At 36.1% G+C, this 22,140-nt stretch overlaps 1 protein-coding gene across 1 annotated transcript; it reads left to right on the forward strand.

The window, feature by feature from the left end:
• The first annotated feature begins 16,934 nt into the window (after window positions 1-16,934).
• LOC149070448 (protein Wnt-11b-2-like) lies at window positions 16,935-21,662 on the forward strand. Its single transcript, XM_089249325.1, has 6 exons — window positions 16,935-17,008; window positions 17,718-17,956; window positions 18,179-18,456; window positions 20,537-20,832; window positions 20,949-21,049; window positions 21,529-21,662. Exons 1-6 carry the CDS (start codon window positions 16,935-16,937, stop codon window positions 21,660-21,662), a joined length of 1,122 nt encoding a protein of 373 aa, XP_089105451.1.
• Window positions 21,663-22,140: the final 478 nt, after the last annotated feature.

Below are 22,140 nucleotides of genomic sequence, written 5' to 3' on the forward strand. Positions count from 1 at the left end.
GAACAACTGACCAAAACTCCAGTCTGTTCCCATTGGGCAATTTGCTACCATTTTACCACGCCTCCTCAATTCAGGAGTAAGTGAATCATGCCAGAAGTGTTTCTAACAGTCGTGTGAAGTTGGTGCGGCTATCAATATTTTAAATTTTAAGCAAAGTGTAACAATTGAATATTTGTACCAGTATAGGGTCTGCATGAGACTTTTTTAATGGGAGGGATCGGCTCACATTCGCACCTTGAAGTTGGTAACCACAGAAAATCAAATTCAGCCGACCACCTCTATGTCTGTTTTGGGGTTCAAACCGAGGTTGTCATGATGCAAGTTACTTATCGAGGACGTATCCAGATGTCTGTTGCTATTTCCCAAAATGGGAGAAAATAACAGATGTCTCAGAGACCACATAATTAAGTTACCATGCAGCCCTTCCCAGACTTACTAGTTCACTCCCCTCCATCTCCAAAAGATGTTTCTGGCTGCAGCTCTCGCAACAACCAATATTTTATTTACATCTTTCGTTAAGTTGACTCATGCATGCCATATGTTTGCAGTGGGGACCTGGCATTTGTACATCGTACAGCTACTACTAAACCATACATGCACCTCGTTCATATTCCTCTGCGGAACTTCTAACGAATTGGTACATGCGGGAATGCACGTGTACGTGTAGTGAAACCTGACATGAAGTTTGTTTCTGTGTAATGCTTGTTATGTGTAGTGCTGCCATCTGCCACCATTTTTTCTAACTATGAGTGAAGGTAATGATGAATAATTTATCGTTGTAGGTCTGTTGCTCTCTGTGGTGAGACTTTTTAATGGGGAGATCAGCTCGCATTTGCACCTCAACATTGGGAACCAACTTCAGCCGAACCACCACTGCAGCGACGGTGGGGTTCGAACCCGGATCCTCGTAATGCGAGTCCGTCACTATGACCACTCGCCCACCACAGCGGCTACATCGTACAGCTGGTTTTAATGTTTTGGCTCAACTCTGTATCTATTGTATCAGGTTTAGTTTAGAGCAGTGGTTTTCAAACTGTTGGTCCTGACACCATGGGGGGGGGGCGCAAAAGATTTGCCAAAATTTAGACGTCTTAAAATAAATTTATTTTATTCTTTCACAACTTCAATGTATGTCAAACCTAAGACATACCTTACCTTTTAGCTGTGCTACTTATTATCTATGTACTCACTCACTAGTCAAAAATAAAGCACACAACTAATGAATTAGAAAGTATAGGGGGGTGTAGGAAAAGGAAACTCCCCCCATTAAAATTGAAAAATCTTTAACACAATAAATGAAGAAAAAATCATTAGTTTTTCATGCTTGTGCAGACAGCCCTGCATACAACAATACAGATATTCAATCATTACACTTACTCATACTTTGAAAAATATATGACACCACTATAACAAGCATTACAAAGAAGCAAACTTCATGTCAGGTTCACAACACATGCACACACATTTCAACACGTACCAATTTGTTAGAATTTCCGCAGAGGGACATGGACGAGATGCATGTGTGGTTTAGTAGTAGTAGACAGCCCTGTAAAATTTTAATTAAAATGTTTGACGAAATCATGTAGTGCACCTACATGATTTCGTCAAACATTTTGACGAAATGGTTTTGATGGAAGGAAGCCTTGCAATCATTCAACTTTCATTCGTTGTGAAACACAGTTTGATGTATCTGCTCACATACAAGCATGAGCACTGACATATTTTTATCAGAATGTCAGTTTTAAAAAAAACTTTAAAAATGCAGACTTGATTAAGCACCATCTATTGATTAAATTTAAAGTGAAGTTTGAAAAAAAGGAGAGAGGTTGCCAAAAAAATTCTTGTCAAAAGGGGGTCGCTCTTCAAACAGTTTGGGAACCACTCTGGTTTAGAGTATTTATATTCTGACGTACGTAGATCACATGTTTGGGTTTATATTTTGAGACTTATTTTATTAAGAGGTTAAGTTTATTAATAAGTGATAGTTCCTATAGTGGTTAATCAAAAAATAGATGAGCTATATGTACCTATTCCACAATTTGTCTTTTTCTTAGTTGGTCTTTTTTAGTGGCATATATAGACTAGGTTTATGTGATCCATTTGGCTATATACAGTAAAATATATATTGTTTCCTCAACACGAATAGTTTTACTAGATTTTTTCCCCATCAATAGTCATCATTAAAATTGCAATGGAGAATCCTTCATGTTTTGTAAAACAGTGAAAGGGAAAATAGCTATGAACACATTTCAATGAATGTCAAATGTGAACATATGCTTCACCCTGATTACAGTATTTATACAAATACAAGGCCGCAACAGGCAAAATGCCCAATGAGGTGGCTGAGAAAAATATGTCCATAACAAGTATGGATGTCATTTTGATCAAAATTCGTTGAGATATCTATGATTGGAATTTTTGATTTTTGTCATTTTTTTACTTGCTGAAATAATTTAAATCTGCAACATCATTGTGTGAATTTTCATTAACTCTTTATATCTGGCATGAAAAGTAGAATAAGAAGAAATTATAATAAATTAAAATAAAAGTATAAATGTAATAATAATAATAAATATCACGCAAATTATTTGGTAGATCATTCTAGTTCTTAATAAAGACAAAAAAAAAAAAAAGTTTTTGAAACATTAATTAGGGGAAAACAAATTATCTAACCTAGTACTTTAAAGCATCATGAGGATATAAAGGGTTAAAATGCTACAGGGTAAATTTTACTAATTCACATTTTTTTTATTGGGCCAAATTTAAATTTTTAATTTATTTAGATTTCTACTCTTATTATTACACGTAGGTGCCACAGCTGAATTTTAGTTTTTTTAGGTGGTATTCTTTCATAATTTATTTTAATTTTGGAATCAACCATTCAATTTTTATTTGATTTAGGTTACGGTTATTTAATTAAATGTTCAAGATGAGTACCAACCGTGAGTGTACAGAAATGTAAATAGTGCGAACTAATTAATGAAATTTGTGAAAGTCTTGATATAATGGGATCTGATAATAAGTTTGCTGCTCGGTGAGATTTTGTAAATACATTTAATGAGATATTTTGAGAATTTTATTTGAAAAACAAAATGTATTAAAAATTAAAAAACTGTTGGAATTAGTTCAGCATTAAATTTAAAAATAAAATAATAGTTTGTTAAAAATGTTGATGAGAACAGTTCTCATGTGTATTCATCTTAATGAATTTTTCTGGCCAATTCAAATTGTTCGAACAAAAAAAGTTTATGTATTAAGAATATATAATGAGAGAAAATCGATAGATTTTAGTGGAAGGGAAAAAAGAGAACAAATTTTTCTTATTTAAGAAAGGAAAAGATAAATTTTTGACAAATGTAAAAATCGGGAAAAAATTTGAATTTTTTTCCGGTAAGAAAATATGGTACAGAAAAATTGATTTCATGATATAGAATTTTGTCTGACTTATATAAAATATTATACTTTTACTCGATTGCGTGTTTGTAGTGCCATTATTATTTACCTTTGATTTCTAGTTTTGAATGTCTTCGCTTTTCATCTTCTTTCTTTGTAAAATGTTACATAAAAAAAAAAAATATAGAAATCAAAGTTTATGTTGAACTTCGGAATTCAAGTGATTTTTTTAAACTAAATTTATTCAAGAAAAAGTAATTTGTACTTGTTATATATTTTTTCCTAACATGTTTTCATTTTGTTATGATACGAGATATTTTTCAAATTAGGATCATTTGATAATAACTTTTAAAAACGCGTACATTAATAACTTTGTTCATGAGCGGTATCTTCCGGCACCCCTTGCACTGGAACACTCCGTTTTGCATCCTTTTGGCAGCGTATGCACTTTTCGTGTCGGGAGCTTGGAAAATGTTTCAGAAAATTGAGATTCATATTCTCTTCCTGATTGAGAAAATTGTGGCAACGGCAGAGATTAATTCTGTGAGTATGGCCACGAATGATGAAAAAGTTCGTGAATGGGTGAGATTTATTCGGGTAGGCCGGGTGAAAGTATGAACTATAGTGTTGATTGCATGTACGAGATCATCGGTGGTTATAGGCTTTGATTATCTCGCGCTATCTTCCGGTTTGCTTTGAACAACCTTACCTATTTATGAACCTTTCCACCACTTGTGACATTTGGACCATACGTTTCACCGATCTGGCTATAAGTCTGTGCTCGTCACATTTCCCGCTCTTAATTCTATATCTCGATTGTCAATCTATTCCCATGACGGATATCTTAGGTGGCGTGCTGATCGATCGGAACTCTTCCAGGCTACGACATAAAACTCACACACTGCTCACATGATTTGAAATGGTGTCTGATTACATTGAACAAAACAAATTTTAACAAAGTTTCTGCGTTCCAAACAAAAAGTCATTTCTTATGTAATTCGGTATGTTGAACATGAATTTGACAATGAAGAAAAGCTGGATTGGCTACGGTTGTCTCTGAAATCGAATACTTGATACACATGTTGTGTTTCAATGTATTGTAATGTGTCATAAGTATATAGAAAACAAAGTAAGTATACAGAAGAAACAACACAAATATACAGCGTGGATATTACCGATCTCCCAATAATTACACATGTGATTCCTTGTCGAAAACTAATATAGAAAAATGTTTTCCATTTTAGAATCGACGAATCTTAAGGGAGCTATAACGTTTTGAAATTTTGTGACGTGTCAGTTTTCTAACAGTCAGTTACGCGCCAAACACCCAACGAAAAAAAAATTTTCCCCATGCAGCTGGTTGCTGTTAATTGAAAGTGAACTGAAATATTCAACCCCGTTAGAAGCCGAGTTCGGTTATTTTCTTTCACGATTGGTGCTTTTTCCCTCTTCGTGTTGTGATGTTAATCTCGTTATTACACGTTACCTTCGCCCCATTATATTGGCAATTTTATCACTAGATATGTAAAGTATTAGCCAAACGAGATCTATTTGAAAAAATTGTTTTCCCAAAATCAACACTTTTCCCCGAAATATGGTAATTTTTTTCCCATTCACTGTTAAGTCAAATTTTTTGAGGGAAAGGACAAGGGGAGAAAAACTGGTTTCTGCAGCTTCAGCTTTCTTGATTACTCTCAGGGCTATAGCATTGCTGTCACCTTAAAAATGCCAAGTTTATACGCGTGGTGCACGTTCGGTGAATTTTGCAGGATTCGAGAGTGACGTAATCAATTTTTAATGCGTTATAACTCCATAATTGGTCAAATTAAAAAACTGAAAACACTTTCCCATATTAGTATTTCACAAGGAATCACGTGTATGATTATTGGGCTGTCGCTATAGTATCCACCCTGTATAGAAATTTCACAGATATATAGATGCACAACATTAATAAAAGCACGATACACACAAATACATAGAAACGCAAATGTTTTACTGCACAATAGTTCATTCATCGACGTCTCTTATTGTAGAGAGACAGCATCGAGGTTGACCATTTTCCTTGGTAACGTTGTTTAATGGTCCTTGCCACTTTTTCACCATATAACGCTCGTAAAGCACTTTTTAACTGTTAACAGAGTGCTAACAGGAATAAAACTTTTTCATGGTGATATTCGTGTTCAGCAGGTCAAAATCATTCGGAATTGTATACTTTTATGTCAGGCGCAATTTCATTGTTGTCTAGTGTTATGTGCGAGAGATGCCGAAAGACACTGCGCTTGCGTGAAATTAAAAACGCCTAGTTTTAAGTCATTTTCCAACGGTCCTTGTTCGAAAAAATGTATCTCGTACATTATTACGTATTTTGGTTGCTCCTTTATATGCCGTGATTTTCGGGGGATAAGTCTCGGCTAGAAAAAATATTCTAGAAAAAAAGTCTTGTCGATCATTTTTTCCACATAAATTAGTTTTTCCTCCAAAAATAAATGTTATTAGTTTTTGATTTCATTGATTGAAAAATGTCTTCATACAGTATTCAAAAATGTATGTAGGCTGCAATCGGAGCAATGCCGCGTAGTAAAGAAGTGTTATTTTTTTTCATGCCGGTATATCAAAAGAAAACATTGGTGTTAAATAATGTATTAGTATGAAATGGGCTGTAGTAAGATTACACGATTCTCAGATTGTTTTGCATTTCTCTTGACGTGGATTTTTTTTTAAATTCTGGGCAAACAATTTTTTTTTCATTTGAATATGGACAAATTTCAAATGTATCCTAGTCATTTGGAAAAGCAAATAGATGTGTTGTTGTAAAAACTATTCTTCAGATACTCACTGCATTTAATGCTCTGTGTCTCTGCACCAAACGACGTTACAATTCTGTGGGCAAGCTGTAATTGCTTTACGATTTGTAATTTCTAAATGTGATCTGTGATGAAGTTTAATGATGTTGTAATAAAAACATTTAAGTGTGAGAAAGCTCATTATTGTTGTTTTTGCTTATCTTTCAATTATTATTGTGCACGTTGCCATCCCGAAAGATCTGAGGTGGCATCTTTTTATCTTATTAGGCTAGAAGTTCTCAACCTGTGGTACGCGTACTCCTGGATTTACTTGAGGGGCCATTCAATAGTACTGAGCTATTGATCAGCAACAGCGGAAAACGAATAAAGTGTAATAAAGAAAGCGCGTGATAGAAATTTCTAGTGCAATATACGAGAGTACGCGGGCTGCATGCACATTTCTGGAGTTAAGGCAAACAGGGTTGCACCATTATCTCTAGGGGTATACGGATGAAATTACTGAAGGCCAGATGCTGACAGTACTGCTCTGACGAGGATTTTTTGATATTTACATTCATTTTTTAGAATCAGTTGTACAGAATTTTTATTCTCTTCGGACACTATTCGTGGAAATACTACGCATATCCTTACAATATCATTATTAGAATTTCCTTCCAGTTAATCTTTAAAAAATATTACACACACGCACATACGTTATAATTTTTATCAATATTGATTGACAGCCTTTTTATTATTCCTGTATATTTCTATGAAATTTTGGACGTGATTGACGTGTTGCATAAACGTGTGCGTGAAGTACTGGTTTTTTTTTAAATTTATATTTGCAAACTTACGCAATATAATCAGTGATACATGAAAGTTTGCAGTTTTACACTCAATCATTTTTAATTCTTTCGTTTTTTAATCTGTCAATGGTTTCGATGCGTTCTTCAAGTTAATTGAGTTTCGGCAATGGGGTGGTTTGTAAACAATGAACTTAAAAGAATCAGTGCTATTAAGAACCATTGACAGCAAAAATTTGATTATTACGGATTTTCTACGAAACTTCAATAGTTTGCACTTTTTTAATTGGTCGTAATTTTGCTCAGTGCTTGCACCCGTGCGTCTTATTACGAGCAAGCAGGCCCGTCATTTGGGGGGGGGGGGGCAACGGCCCCCTGGCTCTTGAAAATACACTAAAAATGGTATATTATATATACACAAACATTGAGTATATGTTCTTTGCCCCCCCCCCCCCCCCCGGAAAAGTTGGAATGACGGCCTTGCGAGCAAGGGGTCATCAAGTAATTACGCCAGCATCGGTGTTGGGGGAGGGGGTTTCCGATGCGATTTGCTGACGGGGGGGGGGGAAGAGTTTGGATGATGTTTACGTCATCAACCACCCTTTATGAAATATTCTTAATGGCATCTTACTCGATGTGCCAAAAACGAGAAAAATCTTTCGATAGTTATTGGGCACCTGAACTAACATTCTCCCTAATGATAAATCCCTTAGAGCCACTTAAGCGGTCTCTAAATGTTTAACGGATCCTTCAAGTGCTCTGGAAACGTTTCGGCTGCTTAAGTGCTCTGGAACTGTGCAACGCATCAGTACGTACGTATTACGTATCACTCAAGTGATACGTAATTATGCCGGAGATGTTCCGCGTGTAACTTGAGCGATGTAGAACCGCATCGGGGAGCCGCTTAAGTGCTCTAAAATTGTGCCACGTCACTAAGGGATCTCTAAATGTGCCACGGGTCGTTTAAGTCTTCTGGAACTGTGTCGCGGGTTACTTGAGCGATCTTTGAATGCGCCACGAGCCTACTTCAGTGATCTGAAAATGTGCCACGAGCCACTTAAATGCTCTGGAATTGTGCCACGGGTCATTTAAGCGATCTGTAAAAATGTGCCGCTTAGTTAATTTTTACAAAATTGAGTTTCAGAGGGCAAGCCACATCACAACCTTCAGGGACACATTTGATCCGCGGGTCAAGGGTTTACCATATATGGTTTAAAGGGTGGGTCGCAATGAACTTCTTAAAGAGAAATTTTGAGTTCTCACCTTTCAAATAGCATTGAAATTAACAGAAATCGATTACAATAACATGTAAAAAAAAGGTATTTGCTTTCGAAATTTTCATTTTTTAAAAATTTTTTTTGTCAAAATTTTTTTCCCGTCTTGGGAGGGGAGACGCATGAACTCCCTATGCCCCTCTTCCCGCGTACGTTTCTGATCCCGCCAATATGTGTTAGGAGGTAGGGGGCAGTAGTGACGACATCTTGCTGACGGGGGGGGGGGGGGTCAGAGTTTTGCTTACTTTTGCTGACAGGGGGGGGGGAGGGTCAAAAATGGCTAAAAATTTGCTTACGTAAAAATTTTTACGTAAATTACGTAAAAATTACTTACAAATTTGCTTGAACTGCCTCCAAGCCAATACACAATCCTTCTTCAGTTTTGATATGAGGAGCTTATTTTCAAAAGGGAACATTTCCACTTTTTTCCGAAGTGCACTTTGAAACGGTTCTTTGGGATAAGCTCTGTCAGATTATGCAACCGGGATTATTCGAACTGGAATATTTATGGTAGAAATTACAATGTATAAAGTTAGTCGTTTCTATCAAAGGGAACATATCCACCTTAATCATATATTTTGGTATTTTTCATATGTTGATAACGGACACTCATGGAACCGAAAAATTTGTCCTCTAACGAGGAGTGTCTGTTAATAGTAAGATATATTGAGTCCCGTCGATGCAATTCAAAATTGTGTCCGCTAACGGGAGTGTCCGATATGGGAGGTGACGCAGTAGAATGTGATCGTGTTTCTTATGTTAATGACGAGATGGCAGTGATGGTACCTTCCTGGGCCAGTTAAAACTTTCTGGTATCAACAGGTGAAGTAGAAATTTCCAATTTTTCAGATTTGATCAGATCAAACTTTAATCAAAAGGTAACATTTTCACTAATTTTTTTTCAAAACGGAACATTTACGAAATTAAAATGTGGATAACTCTCTTGAATGTCGATCAAGAAGCACAGAATTTAAATATTCTACCATTCCTACATACCACCTGTTGGGCTATTTTAAGCAATTTTTGTAAAGCAATACGTTTTGGAATAAATGGTAGCGTTTGGTAACGGAGAAATACATGTTTCCTTTTGAAAAATAAGATCCTCTTATAATATTTTTAAACTAATTTGATATAATTCTTAGCCCCATATTTATACAGTCAATTCCCGTTTTAACAAATACCGTTTTAGTGAAAATTTTTTGAAAAAAAATGAAAAGTTTTTAATACCCCCCAAAAAATGATTTTTGAAAAATTGACAGTACCGTCCCTTACAGGTATGAAAATTTAATATTGGTTAATGAAAACTTTTCTATTCCCCAGCTAAGTTTACATAGGAACAATGTAAAAATCTGGAATTCCTTTATAACGAAATTATGATATTACGAGGTGATTTGTGTTCATTATAACGGAATTCGACTGTATTTGAAAAAAAACGTACCGTTATAGTTTTTGTTTTTTACGAATAAATACAAAATTTTGAATTTTTGAATATTTTTTTAAGAATAAATGCAAAATTTCTGATTTCCAATTTTTTTTCCTGTGAAATTTCGATTTTTTATTTGCGAAGTTTATCTAGTTTTCAGAATCTAAAACATTTTCCTTACTGGACGAAAAACTGCGAGTTTCTTTTTAAGAACATCCTTCGCAAAATCCTGTATTTTCATTTTAAGTCATTAGTCATTTGCCATCAAATTGATGAATAGCTGCTATCTGCCCGATGGTCAAGAGAACTTCCAATTCCGAGAAAACACCCAATTAGAAGTGCCTCGAAATTTATACGATTTATGCTTTCACTTATCGAAGTCGTCATTATGCAAATCCTGGAAAGATGTCACATTCATAAGAAAATTACGTATAAAAGAGAAGGAAGATGAGAGAGAAATTAATGTGTGAGAACAATCGGCAGAAAAAAGCCGATGAAACATTTATTAAGCGACTACGACCAATCAGTCACGTATTCCAATCGCGATAAAAGTAATAATAAAAGAAAAAAAATCTTAAAAGTCATCGGAAGCGAGAGAAAAAAGTATTTTGTTACCGAAAAAAACTTTGGAATAACGGACACATTTTCTCAAATTTTCTCTCGGGAACATTCGAATCCTTCACACCTTCTAGAGAAAACAATCGTGCGAATAATAGACGCGCTAATAGTTTGATAATATCGTGATAAAATCTGCGGCGGTTACGTCATTGATCTCACTATGGGAATTTTCGGATATACCATTCTATTTACGATAATTATCGTTTCAACATTGGTCCAAGGAATACAATGGCTGTAAGTAGTATTATTGGTATTGGTCTATATGTGTTCGCAATTTTTTTCCCAAGCCTAGATTTGTATGATAACATATTTTCGAATATAGTCGTAAGTTTATGTTTTTAATCGTAGTGTTTCTTTTGATGGCAGTATTTCATAGTCGGGAAAAAGTGTAAAAAATTTTCATTTTCAAATAAATTTAACAAGAATAATTGATTTTTGCTGGATTATTCTCAACCGGAAAGGCAATAAAATTTATCCTCATTGACACATCATTCATCAAAGCAATATAAATAATACTGAAGAATAACTTATTTTTTGGTATTTTTTATTAGCTTTAAAATATTTGAAGCGTTTTCCAATTGTTATGAAAAGTATTGTTGAAAAAAATTGCTACGAGAGAAGACAATAAGTAGGTTACAGTCAAAAACATGATTGCGATGAGTTTATAGGCGAAATTAATCTGAGCGAGCATATTTTTAGTTAAAAGGATTGTTTTGAAAAGTATTATTTCTAATTATTGTCTAACAATTAATTAAAATTAATTCGAATCAAAACATTTCGTTAGAAAGAATGTTATTGAAAACGTTCTTGTGAGGAATAGACTTAAAAACAAAATATATTCAGAAATTATTGTTGTAAAGTAAAATCGATGGAGAAGTATCGAAGTGTTAAGAGTATAGCCGGAAACATTGTTGCTGAGAGAATAGCTAAAACATTTTTGCTGCGACTATATAGCTAAAAACATTGTTATATATATATAAAGTATAGCCAAAACGTTGTTTGTTTATTTATTTATACAATATTGTTGGCCGAGGCCTATACAAAGGGAGGCGTTTGATGGTAACAGAGATATATTGTTTTAAATATCGTTGTTGATAGTATAGCGAAAACATTGTTGAGAACAATGTGTCCAAAACATTGTTGAGAACAATGTGTCCAAAACATTGTTGAGAACAATGTGTCCAAAACATTGTTGAGAACAGTGCAGCCAAAACATTTCTGCCAGTGACCATTTCTCAATCCTCCGGGAAGTGATGCATCGCCGCTGGCAGGATCATTGGAACAATCAAATCAATAACAAATTACATGCTATCAAGCCCACACTTGGCCATTGGTGTTCGAGCTGCAGGACTAATCGAAAGGAGGAAGTTCTGCTTGCCCGGTTATACATACGACACAGTAGCCTCGCATAATCATATCTATTATTACGAGAGAGTCAACCAGAGTGCCCACATTGTCAAAGTCCATTGACCATTGCTCACGCTTTTACTTGTTCACACCATCGTCATCATTTCACGACCGCTTTTGGTCAGAATCATCTCTCACTTCCTGCCATTTTAAATGAACATTGCGATGCATCTCGCATTTTTTAAATTCATCAAAGCCATTGGTTTCTACAACAGATTATAGTTTTAGTTGCACGTTGCTTTTTATCATGCGCAGTTTTATTTTCTTGACATAACAAGAGGACAATTTTTCTTATTTTGATATGGTCATTTTTTGGAGCAGTTTGACCAAATTGGTCCTTTCGCCAATAAATTCAAAATCCAATCCAATCCAAACCAAAATATTGTTTTAAGAGTACAGCCAAATAATTATTTTTAAACGTGTAGCCAAAACATTGTTAAGCGTTAAGTTTATAAATATTGTGAAAAATGTATTAAAATATCTTTATTTTATATTACTGCGTATTGTGAAGAAATGGTAACTGGAAAAACTCACTGGAGAATTCAATTTAAAACTATTAAAAAAAACATTTTTGTGAAGGCAACTGTTAAAAAAATTATCGTTTAGAACTTTAAAGTGTAGTTGAAACATTGCTGTGAGGAATGCAGTTGAAATCGCAGCTCAAAACTTTTTACAATACCATTGTGGGTGAAGGATATTCAACAAATCGACATCAGTACCGATCAGTTAATTGCAAGTTGTGATGTCACGGGAAGTTCATTTTTTCAATAGGAGTTGTGAATACATGGAGAATAGCCTACCACCTGTTGTCGTAAATTCTACTATAATATGCACGTTCCCGATGGTACCAATAAAATAATCAGGATGGGAGGAATCGAGAAGTTAGCTCTATCCATACTTAGATAATTTTATCCAACACGATTTGTATTTTATTTTTATAATTTTATTTAATTTATGTATAATTAGTTTATACATATCACATGATTTCATTTATTTTAATCCATATTTTAATAGAAATTGTATTTAATTTTTCTCCCAAGTATTTTAATTTTCTTTGTTACCGCTGTGTGGGTTTTGTGGGCAGAGAATTCGATCACCGCGGGTAGCACAGCGGTGGTCGACTGAAATTGGTTTTATGTGGTCTTTTCAATGAAAAAAATGAGAAATGAATTGTTATAAAGTTCAGCAGGTGATTCCCACGAACAATATGCATACGTACAATATAAAATTTGAATTTCTAAAAAATCTGAAATACATTTACACAGGGCTACCCACATCAGAAGGCGGGGCGCTGTGCGAAACTAATTTCGGAGCTCTCTTTGGTCCCAATTTATAAAGTTCGTGAGGAGGGGAATCGGCATCTAAAGATTCCTTCATTATCACAGAATACACTTGTACAGGAATGCGTAAAAATATAGACACAATTAAATGTAAATTAACACAAAAACTAATGAAAACTTTGAATTGATTCCCTTGAAACTCGTCGTCTTAGGGACTAGGTTTTTTGTAAAAATTCTTCACTTTGATATTGATGCACCTCATATTCTAAACGAATCAATCTTATTACTTTTTATTGACCACGAATCAATCTTATATGCCGTCATATTTTTTATGTTCCTCCATATCGTGCTAATGTTTTGAAAAATTCTCCATTGTACCGATTTCTAAGATGCAGTAATAATGATGATGTATATTTTTAAATTTTTATTTTGTATATACATATGTTTTTATCTTTATCTTGTATTCATATTATGCAAACTGTAACTGGGCTTTTGCCTGTAATTTGTATTTTTAAATAAATTCAGAATCCAATGCAAATTCAGAATTAATGAAAGAAAAACTCCAAAATTGATGAAAATTGCCACCCTGAAGGGCGGCTCTGCATTTACAGAGCGTATAATGTTGCATATTAAATACAAAAATTTTATTAATCTCTAATACGGATCGACTAGGTCCGTAAAAGTTGCACAGTATATGTTTTTATCTTCGTTGTATTGTCTTTCTTTTGTATTGTATGTGATTGTAATTGTGTGTTGTTTAAGCAAATAAAAAGAAAACCCGATAATCAATATCCTAAAAAATCATTCAAATAATGACACCTCAAATACTACCTTGATCAACCAAAAATGTCGCCGTTGCTCAGAGAAATTTTCTGTATTAACAATAACCAAAAAAAATTGATATTTGTATTTACGCAAAATCCACCAAATGTGGATTTCATAGTACAGTTGAGAGATCTGAAGTATGTTTTTTTCATTGATGGTGAAGAGGAAAAAACTAAAAAGACATTTTTTTTTTTCACATTTAATTTATTTCTTTTTAGCAGCGATTACATGGACTTTTTATTTTTTTGCCGTAGTTGGTGTTAATTCAACATTGTTTTAACGATGTTGCCTTTCTCAAAAGTAAATTATCTGGAAAAGAAAACGATCATCACTCCAAAGATTTATCACCTCTTCTTTTTTCGTTTTGTTTCAGAGGTCAATGTTTTTCTTCTTCTTGTTTTGTTTCGAAAAAGTGTTACAAATGTATCAACTACCGATTTCTTTTCAGTTGTGTTCGTAATTGGAAGAGAAGCCGTTAAAAGATTCAATTGAATGATTAAAATTTAATCATTCGAGCAAATTCAGAAAAATTAATTACGATCGGAAACTTTAGAGAATGAGGAATTGAATGGTTTAGAGATAAAAAAGGAAAACAATTATATATAACACGTGTCTACAATTATTTCCCCCGCAGTTTCTTTTAGTTCAAAACAGATGGAATGGTTCAGAGAGTGCGATAGAAGCTACGTATTTTAACTTAGGATCCTATGGGTTCACTCGAGTTGGGGGCATTGAGAGAAAAAAAAAGTTCTGATGAATGGGGTGAACAAAAAGTTTGGGAAACTATGATGTAAACAAACGGATAAAAAAACAGGAACGGAACTAAGTGCATGTCACGTATTCCGAAAAATGTGCTGTCATCTAGCGAGGAAAATACGTAATCAAGTATTTTACGATAGAAAAGTATTACACTGCATTATAGTTTATTTTTTTTTTTTTCAAAAAATTCTTTTGTCTGATGAACTCTCAAAATTTCCCACAAATGTTAAGGAATTTCCTACTCGCGACAAATTTCGGCTCGTTTTCCCCACGAATATGGGAAATTTCCCATGGTTACCATCACTGCCGCCAACTGGCAACAACAACCGATTCTTTTCTCGACAAATGTTCGCGTTCGAAGCGCCATCTATACTAAAATTGTTACAGGGTATACTTAAATCTACTTCGGGGGGGGGGGGGGGTCACGATTTTTCAGAAATGACTGAATATACTCCATTCAAAAATCTGAATTCAAGATTTTTTTAGGAACATTTCCCATTGGTCGGTTGCTAAATCGGAGGCTTATTATACTAACGCATATTGAATGAATATTGCTACGAAATTTCAGAATTTTTGGAATTAAAAGAAATTTGATTAAATTTGAAGAATGAAAGGAAAAAATAATCTTTCAAAAATTATTACAATGCGATCAATATTGCTAAAAATGATAAAAAATGCTATTATATGCACTTATTCAAAATTTTCTGTGATTTTAAGCAGTTATATGCACCAACTATTGAAAGTGCCAGAATATACGATTGCATATGCATTTACGCATTTGCATATAAGCCAGCCTTTAGTTAGCAAACAACTTTTGTTGACAGAAAAACAGACAATTACAGTCCGTAGTGAGAAAGAGGAGATTGGAGAGAATTGAAACCAAAAACTATACTCATATTCAGAAATCATTCACGAGAGACTTTTTTAAAAATTGGTTGATGAGATATTTTTACGTCATTCACAGATATGTATAGAAAAGAGTTATCTGGAATCGAAACACGATACTTAAAGCTAGATATTGAGGAAGTATAATTATTGACCAGAACTACTTTTTTTTTATATTGGCATCACATGTCATTTCGTTGATCGATATCTTCGAAGGTCAACGAATTACAACAGATAAAAAGATCCATGACAGAAAGCACGTCGCCGTCTGTGGAAGGGTTTTTCTTTTTTCCTCGTCCAGACTGACCCTTGATGTGACCAAACGGTTACGATTTTATTGATTCACGTGACTTGCGTGCGTGTGTGTCGATGACACGTACACCAGCAGTGCTTTAAATATACATACTAACAGGAAAAAGAAAAGTTTCCACGACTTATAAATGCTAGCAAGATTCTATATTCAGCCGTCAAATGTAAATCATACGCAAGCATACCGGAAGCAAATGGCTAGAAAGCATTGGTGTACGCAAGGAGGGGAAGGACATATACCATTATACTCTTCTTTTTTTGTAGTAAAAACTAACACCCCTTGGCCAGGTGTAAGCAGGATTCACCTTTGAAGTGGGAACAAAAAGCTTGAGGGGGCGCAAAAGTTATCTTCCCGAGAAATTTTGAGTTACCACCCTACGAAAAGCATTTAAATCAACAGAAATTGGTTAGTATGGCACATAAAGGATTTTTCTTTCAATATTTAAATTTTTTCTCCGAAATATTAATTTTGTTCTAATTTTTGGTCAGCTAGGAGGGGTGGCACGGGCCCCACTGAGCATCCCCTCTACGTACGCCTCTACCCCTTGGGAATGAAAAATTACATAACCCCGGCTTGAAAAAATTCTACTTAGCTACACTGCTGTTAAAGAAGATAGAAAGATGGATAAAAAGAATAGGAGGGATATAATAGGTAGACTGATGAAAAGTTGGATAGACAGAATAACAGATTTTTCATATGGAGATTTGACAAATTGAAGATTGTGCAGATGAAGAGTTATATAGACTGATTGAAGAGATGGTGATTTTTGGATAGACGAATTGTAAAGATAGGAAGGTCGTTAGACAGATTTATCAAATGGACAAATGGACAGATAGATTTTAAAGATGGGGAGTTTGATAAACAGATTGCACTGATGGATAAACAGAATGGGTAAATGAAGATAGGTCAACATCAGCTTTAGTAGCTCCACTAAAGCTGGTATTGGCCAAGTAGAATGATAAAAAGTTGGAGAGACAGATTGTAGAGATGGTGAGTTCAAAAGACAGATATTACAAATGGAAAAATGAGTGGACAGATTTTTCAGATGGAGAGTTGGATTGACAGATTAGAGAGATAATAAAAGGAATGAGTAGATGAAGATGGTTTCGCTGATGAAGAGTTAAATAGTGAGATTGTGCAGATAAAGAGATCGTATGGATGGAGGAATGGATAGATGGATTGTGCAGATGGAGAGCTGGGTAAAGAGGATGGGTACATGGAGTACACAGAATGGGTAGTTACACTGCTGTTAGAGAGGATAGATAGATGAATAAAGAGAAGAATAGGGGGGATAGTTGGTAGATAATAGAAAGTTGGATAGATAGAATAACAGATTTTTCATATGGAGATTTGACAAATTTGAGCGTTGAACAGCAAGGTTGTAGGGATGGAGAAGTGATACACTGATTGTACAGATAGATAAAGAGGAGAGCTATACAGATGAGGGATGAGTACAGTGATGGAGATTTGAATAGACAGATTGTACAGATGGAAACAGAGGAATTGTACAGACATCCAATCTGTCTGCACAATTCCCCATTGGTCTACTTATTTCTCCTATCCATCAATTTATCCCTCTCTTTCCATCTGTAGAGATGGGGAGATGGAGAGCAGGACAGATGAATCTAGACTCTATCCTCTAGAGGACTGATAGAGGGAGATAGAGGGATAAAACGTTAAATAGGGAGGATAGGTAAATCGATCAAGGGATGAATGGAAAAAAAGCATAGACATAGGTTAACATACTGTTAAAAAAAAAGAGAAAACAAGGTAGTCGACTCATTTGTGTAGTGAACATTACCATAAAAAGAAAACGACATTATTCTTTGCAATGATAGAAATAAAAATATCATAAATACTAACACAAAGGCAGCAACAGGCAAGTACCCAACGAGGTGGCTGAAAAAAAGATGTCCAAAAAACTTATGGAATCCTTTGCATATTCTTTTCTTTTCAGGGGATTATCGAACAGTACGTTCCAATGGAATAAAAAATCGCAATGCGTACACGCGTCGAGGCAGTACCTGATACTGAAAGTCCAGAAGAAAGCTTGTAAGTCCAACCTCGAGAAGATGTCGATATTGGCCACCGTCGCAGGACAAGCCATGACAGCTTGCGAGGAAGCTTTTTCCGACACCAAGTGGAACTGCACCTCAATCAGGAAAGTTCCGAACTTCGGACCCGATCTAACGAAAGGTATAAAAAGATTCAAAGCCCCTAGAAATATGAAACAAATACAAATGAAAAACATAAAGGCCACAACAGGCAAATCGCCCAACGAAGTGGCTGAAACTTGAGCGAACTGAACGGGATTCGAATCTACGACATTCGTCGTGAGAGTCCTATACTGTACCTACTACACCGCCTCAGACAAACAATATCCATTAGTGAAGTAATTAACTAATTTTGTTTCTTCAGGTACCAAAGAGAGAGCATTTGTGCACGCTATGTCTTCGGCAAGCATCGTTTACGGGATAGCCAAAGCCTGCAGCGAAGGATCGCTCGAGACTTGCTCTTGCGGCAAGAAAAGCAAAGAGCCGCCATCGGGTGACTTCAAATGGGGTGGATGCGATGACAACGTCAAGTACGGAGTCCGGATGGCCAAAATATTCACCGAAAAACCATTCCGTAGGAGGAAGTTCCGCCGCAACATCGGAATCAGGATGGATAGGCATAACAGTCGAGCCGGGTGGAGGGTAAGGGATGAGTCACAATTTATTATATCTCTTTTTACGTCTTTTTCCGATGTTGACAGGAGAATAAAAAAAAATCAGATTTTCTTTTAATTTTCCTATCTTAATCGTTCCGGATTAATAATAACGAAAACGTACTTTGTACATGTGCGAGCGAAAGAACAACGAGCAGCAGCAGCTACTTACTCATCGAGATGGAAAGAGGGAAACATTTCGCTAAGTTGCTCTCTTATCCTATTTGTTATCATCCGGGAGTTAAGCCACCCAGCGGAAAGATCGCGACCCCTTGTCAACATTCACTCAGCGGAAGATGTTTTATTGAGATTAAATGATCCTTTGATTCTCCTGTCAGCAGCAGCTTCTTCGACCGAAGTTATCAGAAGCACCGAACGGAGCTATTAGAGCCGAGATACACACACACAACATATATAATAATAATCACCCGAGGTTGATACCACTCTTCCGACGGTTTCTCTGTCGGCTTCAGTAGTAATGAGATATTATCTTCCCACGTACAATTAATCATTTTCTTGAGATTCGTGCGAATTCGGCCTACATCGGAACGGGTATAAAACGCGTTTAGGATGGTATAACCGCAAGATTTGTACTTAAGTACCTCTGTGTCAAATTCACACTAGTCTCCATTAGGATATCTTGAAGTTGCAAAAGATTATTCAAACACTTTGTTGACATTCTATTTTGATAATACAAACATGAAATTCCCTTTATCCTAGCTGTTTTATGGCTGTTTTCAAGATAACTATTGTTTCCGGTACAGAACTGAAAGGGGTGTGTATCATTGGATTTTTGTCTAGATCTATGAATAGATAAAAATTTTGACTACTTTCGCTTGCACATTGTTAAAGAAATGCTGTATCTGGCAGAGCTGGACAAATTTCTAAAAAATTAAATTCCCGAATCAGTACTTGATATGCCAGTGTCGAAAGCAGTGAAAAAAACACTCTACATATCAAATTGTTTTGTAAACACTTCCAGTACAGCCTTTGGGCTTTCAGTCCACAGAAATATACATGAAATTCATGTTTTTTTGTGATTTGTAAAACCAGCCATATCTTCTGCAATCCTTGATAGAAAAGACTGTAAGGCTGATCGTCTACTGGAAGCGACAACACGCGGGTAACAATGCAATGCGGGCTACAACCGCCGACATTGAGTCAGACGACTAGGGACGTCTGACGTTGTTCATTTGAAGCGACCCTTACACGATACTCAGTTCACGACTTCACTCCGTGCAGACCAGTGTGTTCGTTAATACACACGTCCTGAGGGAGTATTGAAAAACTAAAATTTTGGAGCAATGGATCCAGAGGACCTGCATTTATCAAGTCAATACTTAATGAGACGTGTGGCACAAACTTGGAGAAGGCGTTCGTGTTGTGTATGAATAAATAAATAATAACATTTAATCGATTACTACTTATCATTACAGCTCATGAACGGTAACTTTCGATTTCAGTTTTCATGTTCACGTGGAAATAGAACAGAGGGAGGGATAGGTGACAGAGAGAGAGAGAGATCAAAGGAGAAAATAAACGTTGCAAGTGGCGGGGGAAAAAAGTAAACAACCACACTGCACCTGCGCAGAAACGGCAAGACACATAAAATCCTAATTCTGCCGGATCTGTCACTCGTCTACTACTATCACCGGAAATACTCTCTCAAGTTTCTAGTGGACGGCGTTCTACTTTCTGTGCAGTGGCAGCTGTCTTGTGAATACAGACAACTGCGTGCGACTTGTTTATAGCTTCAAGTCGCTTCCGGTGGACGACCAGTATTTCGAGGCAAAACCAGCGATTTATGCGATCTATGACAACTTCGTCTAGTAGTTCGACACTTGCGTTACGTACATATATTACGAAAACTGCTTGTTTTGATGTTTTTTTTTTATCATTCTTTCAAATTTCGTTCACGAGTTTTGATGTATCCTGTAAATCTTTCTTCTACCCATCGTTTTGAATTAGAGTCGAGACAAATGTGCTCGAGAGTTATTGGGCAATTAAAGTTTTTAAAGCTTGTAACATACTTATTTTATGTAATATTGATTGAAATTATTCCTTTTTAGAACGCGAACACCGCTCTTACTCTTCAGTGCAAGTGTCATGGAGTTTCTGGTTCGTGCAATCTGAAGACGTGCTGGCGGACTCTGCCGTCACTCAGAGAGCTTTCTTCAAGATTGAAGAGGAAATACTTGGAAGCAGAGGTCGTCGAAAACAAGAGGGTCGCCGGTGGCACGAGATTCAAGTTGCTACCCATTTCGTCCGAAGCTCGATTCAATAAAGATGGTCTGATTTATTTAGAGAAGTCACCCGATTACTGTGACGCTAACGAATCTCTCGGGTCATATGGCACTCAGGGAAGGTGAGTGACTACATACAAATCGTGTTCATTTTTCCCTCGATATGACTTGCATATCTCACTATTATTCGAATTACCTATAATGCCTTCTTTTTTAATTTCTGTGAATCTTCAAACAGGTTGTGCAATGAGACCTCAACCGGATTGGATAATTGTGACAACTTATGTTGCGGACGCGGCCACACCACGGTTTGGAAAGTCACCTCCGAACGATGCCACTGTAAATACCACTACTGTTGTTACGTCACCTGCGACACGTGTGAAGTGAGGAGATCTGTTCAGCAATGTTTGTGATCTTCATCTACGAACTCGAATCGTTAGTAGAAAAATCGGAAAATGCGCACACACAGGCAGTAGAAAAAAAGTAGGAAAGGGGGGAATCCTTTCGTCGAAGCGTAGTCTATCTTTGCGAAGAAAAAAGTGCTAGTGATGAGAAGACTCGAATACGGCACGTCACGTGACAACAGATAAACCTGAAAGTTGTTTGAGAACTGGTTTAACAACTGCACGTCAAATCTTTCTCGATCGAAGTCTTTAGTGCCACATTTTGGCATCTTACAAAATATTATCTACCGCCAAGGGAGACCGAACCTGAGAGAGGACATGGACCTATTTCGATCAAGATGGTGTACTAGAAATCCAGGAGAATTCAATTTGGTCAAAGATCATTCAACGGCAAAATTGACTTCCTTTTCAAAGGGCGTTCCGAAGCCCGATGTGGTTGCTGGAGCCTGAACCCTGAAATTTGGGGATTGGAGCAAAGAACAGCTTTCATTAATGATGATACGTATCTGGTACAGAACTCTGCGGAAGATGTCACAGTAATTGTGTGATGGGCGTTTTTCGCGAGTGATATCCAAGTTAGCAGAGACAGGATAAAATGACCAACGGGATCAAAGAAATAAACATCTCAGAATACAGTATAGGCTAGATTTCCCATGAAAACGGCAGCTATGAGTGCAGATGCGAACACATGGCCACTCACTACATTTGATATCAATCAAATCACTGTGTATTAAAATCGCTTCAGCAGACAGTTTGAATACGAAAGCAAATTTACGAGTTCGTTGTCCAATTTTAATCGTCATCTCATCATCACTTTGATGGCTGACCAGGTTCTTTATATGGATGATGGTCATACCGACTGACCTATTATCAACTCACTATCAGCTGGACCAGGAGTTCTCAAACTGTGCGCCGCCAAGTTTCCTCAGAGCCGCGGAGCATAGGCCCTGACAAAGGTTTTTCGAAGAGACTCTTTGTTACACTGCTCTGGGGAGCCGCGGATAACCGTCGATTAGCGAAAGGGGG

This window comes from Pholcus phalangioides, unplaced genomic scaffold (assembly GCF_987345545.1).
Source record: "Pholcus phalangioides strain wild (caught in Gottingen) unplaced genomic scaffold, Ppha-v1.0 ptg000022l_1, whole genome shotgun sequence".
NCBI lineage: Eukaryota > Metazoa > Arthropoda > Arachnida > Araneae > Pholcidae > Pholcus > Pholcus phalangioides.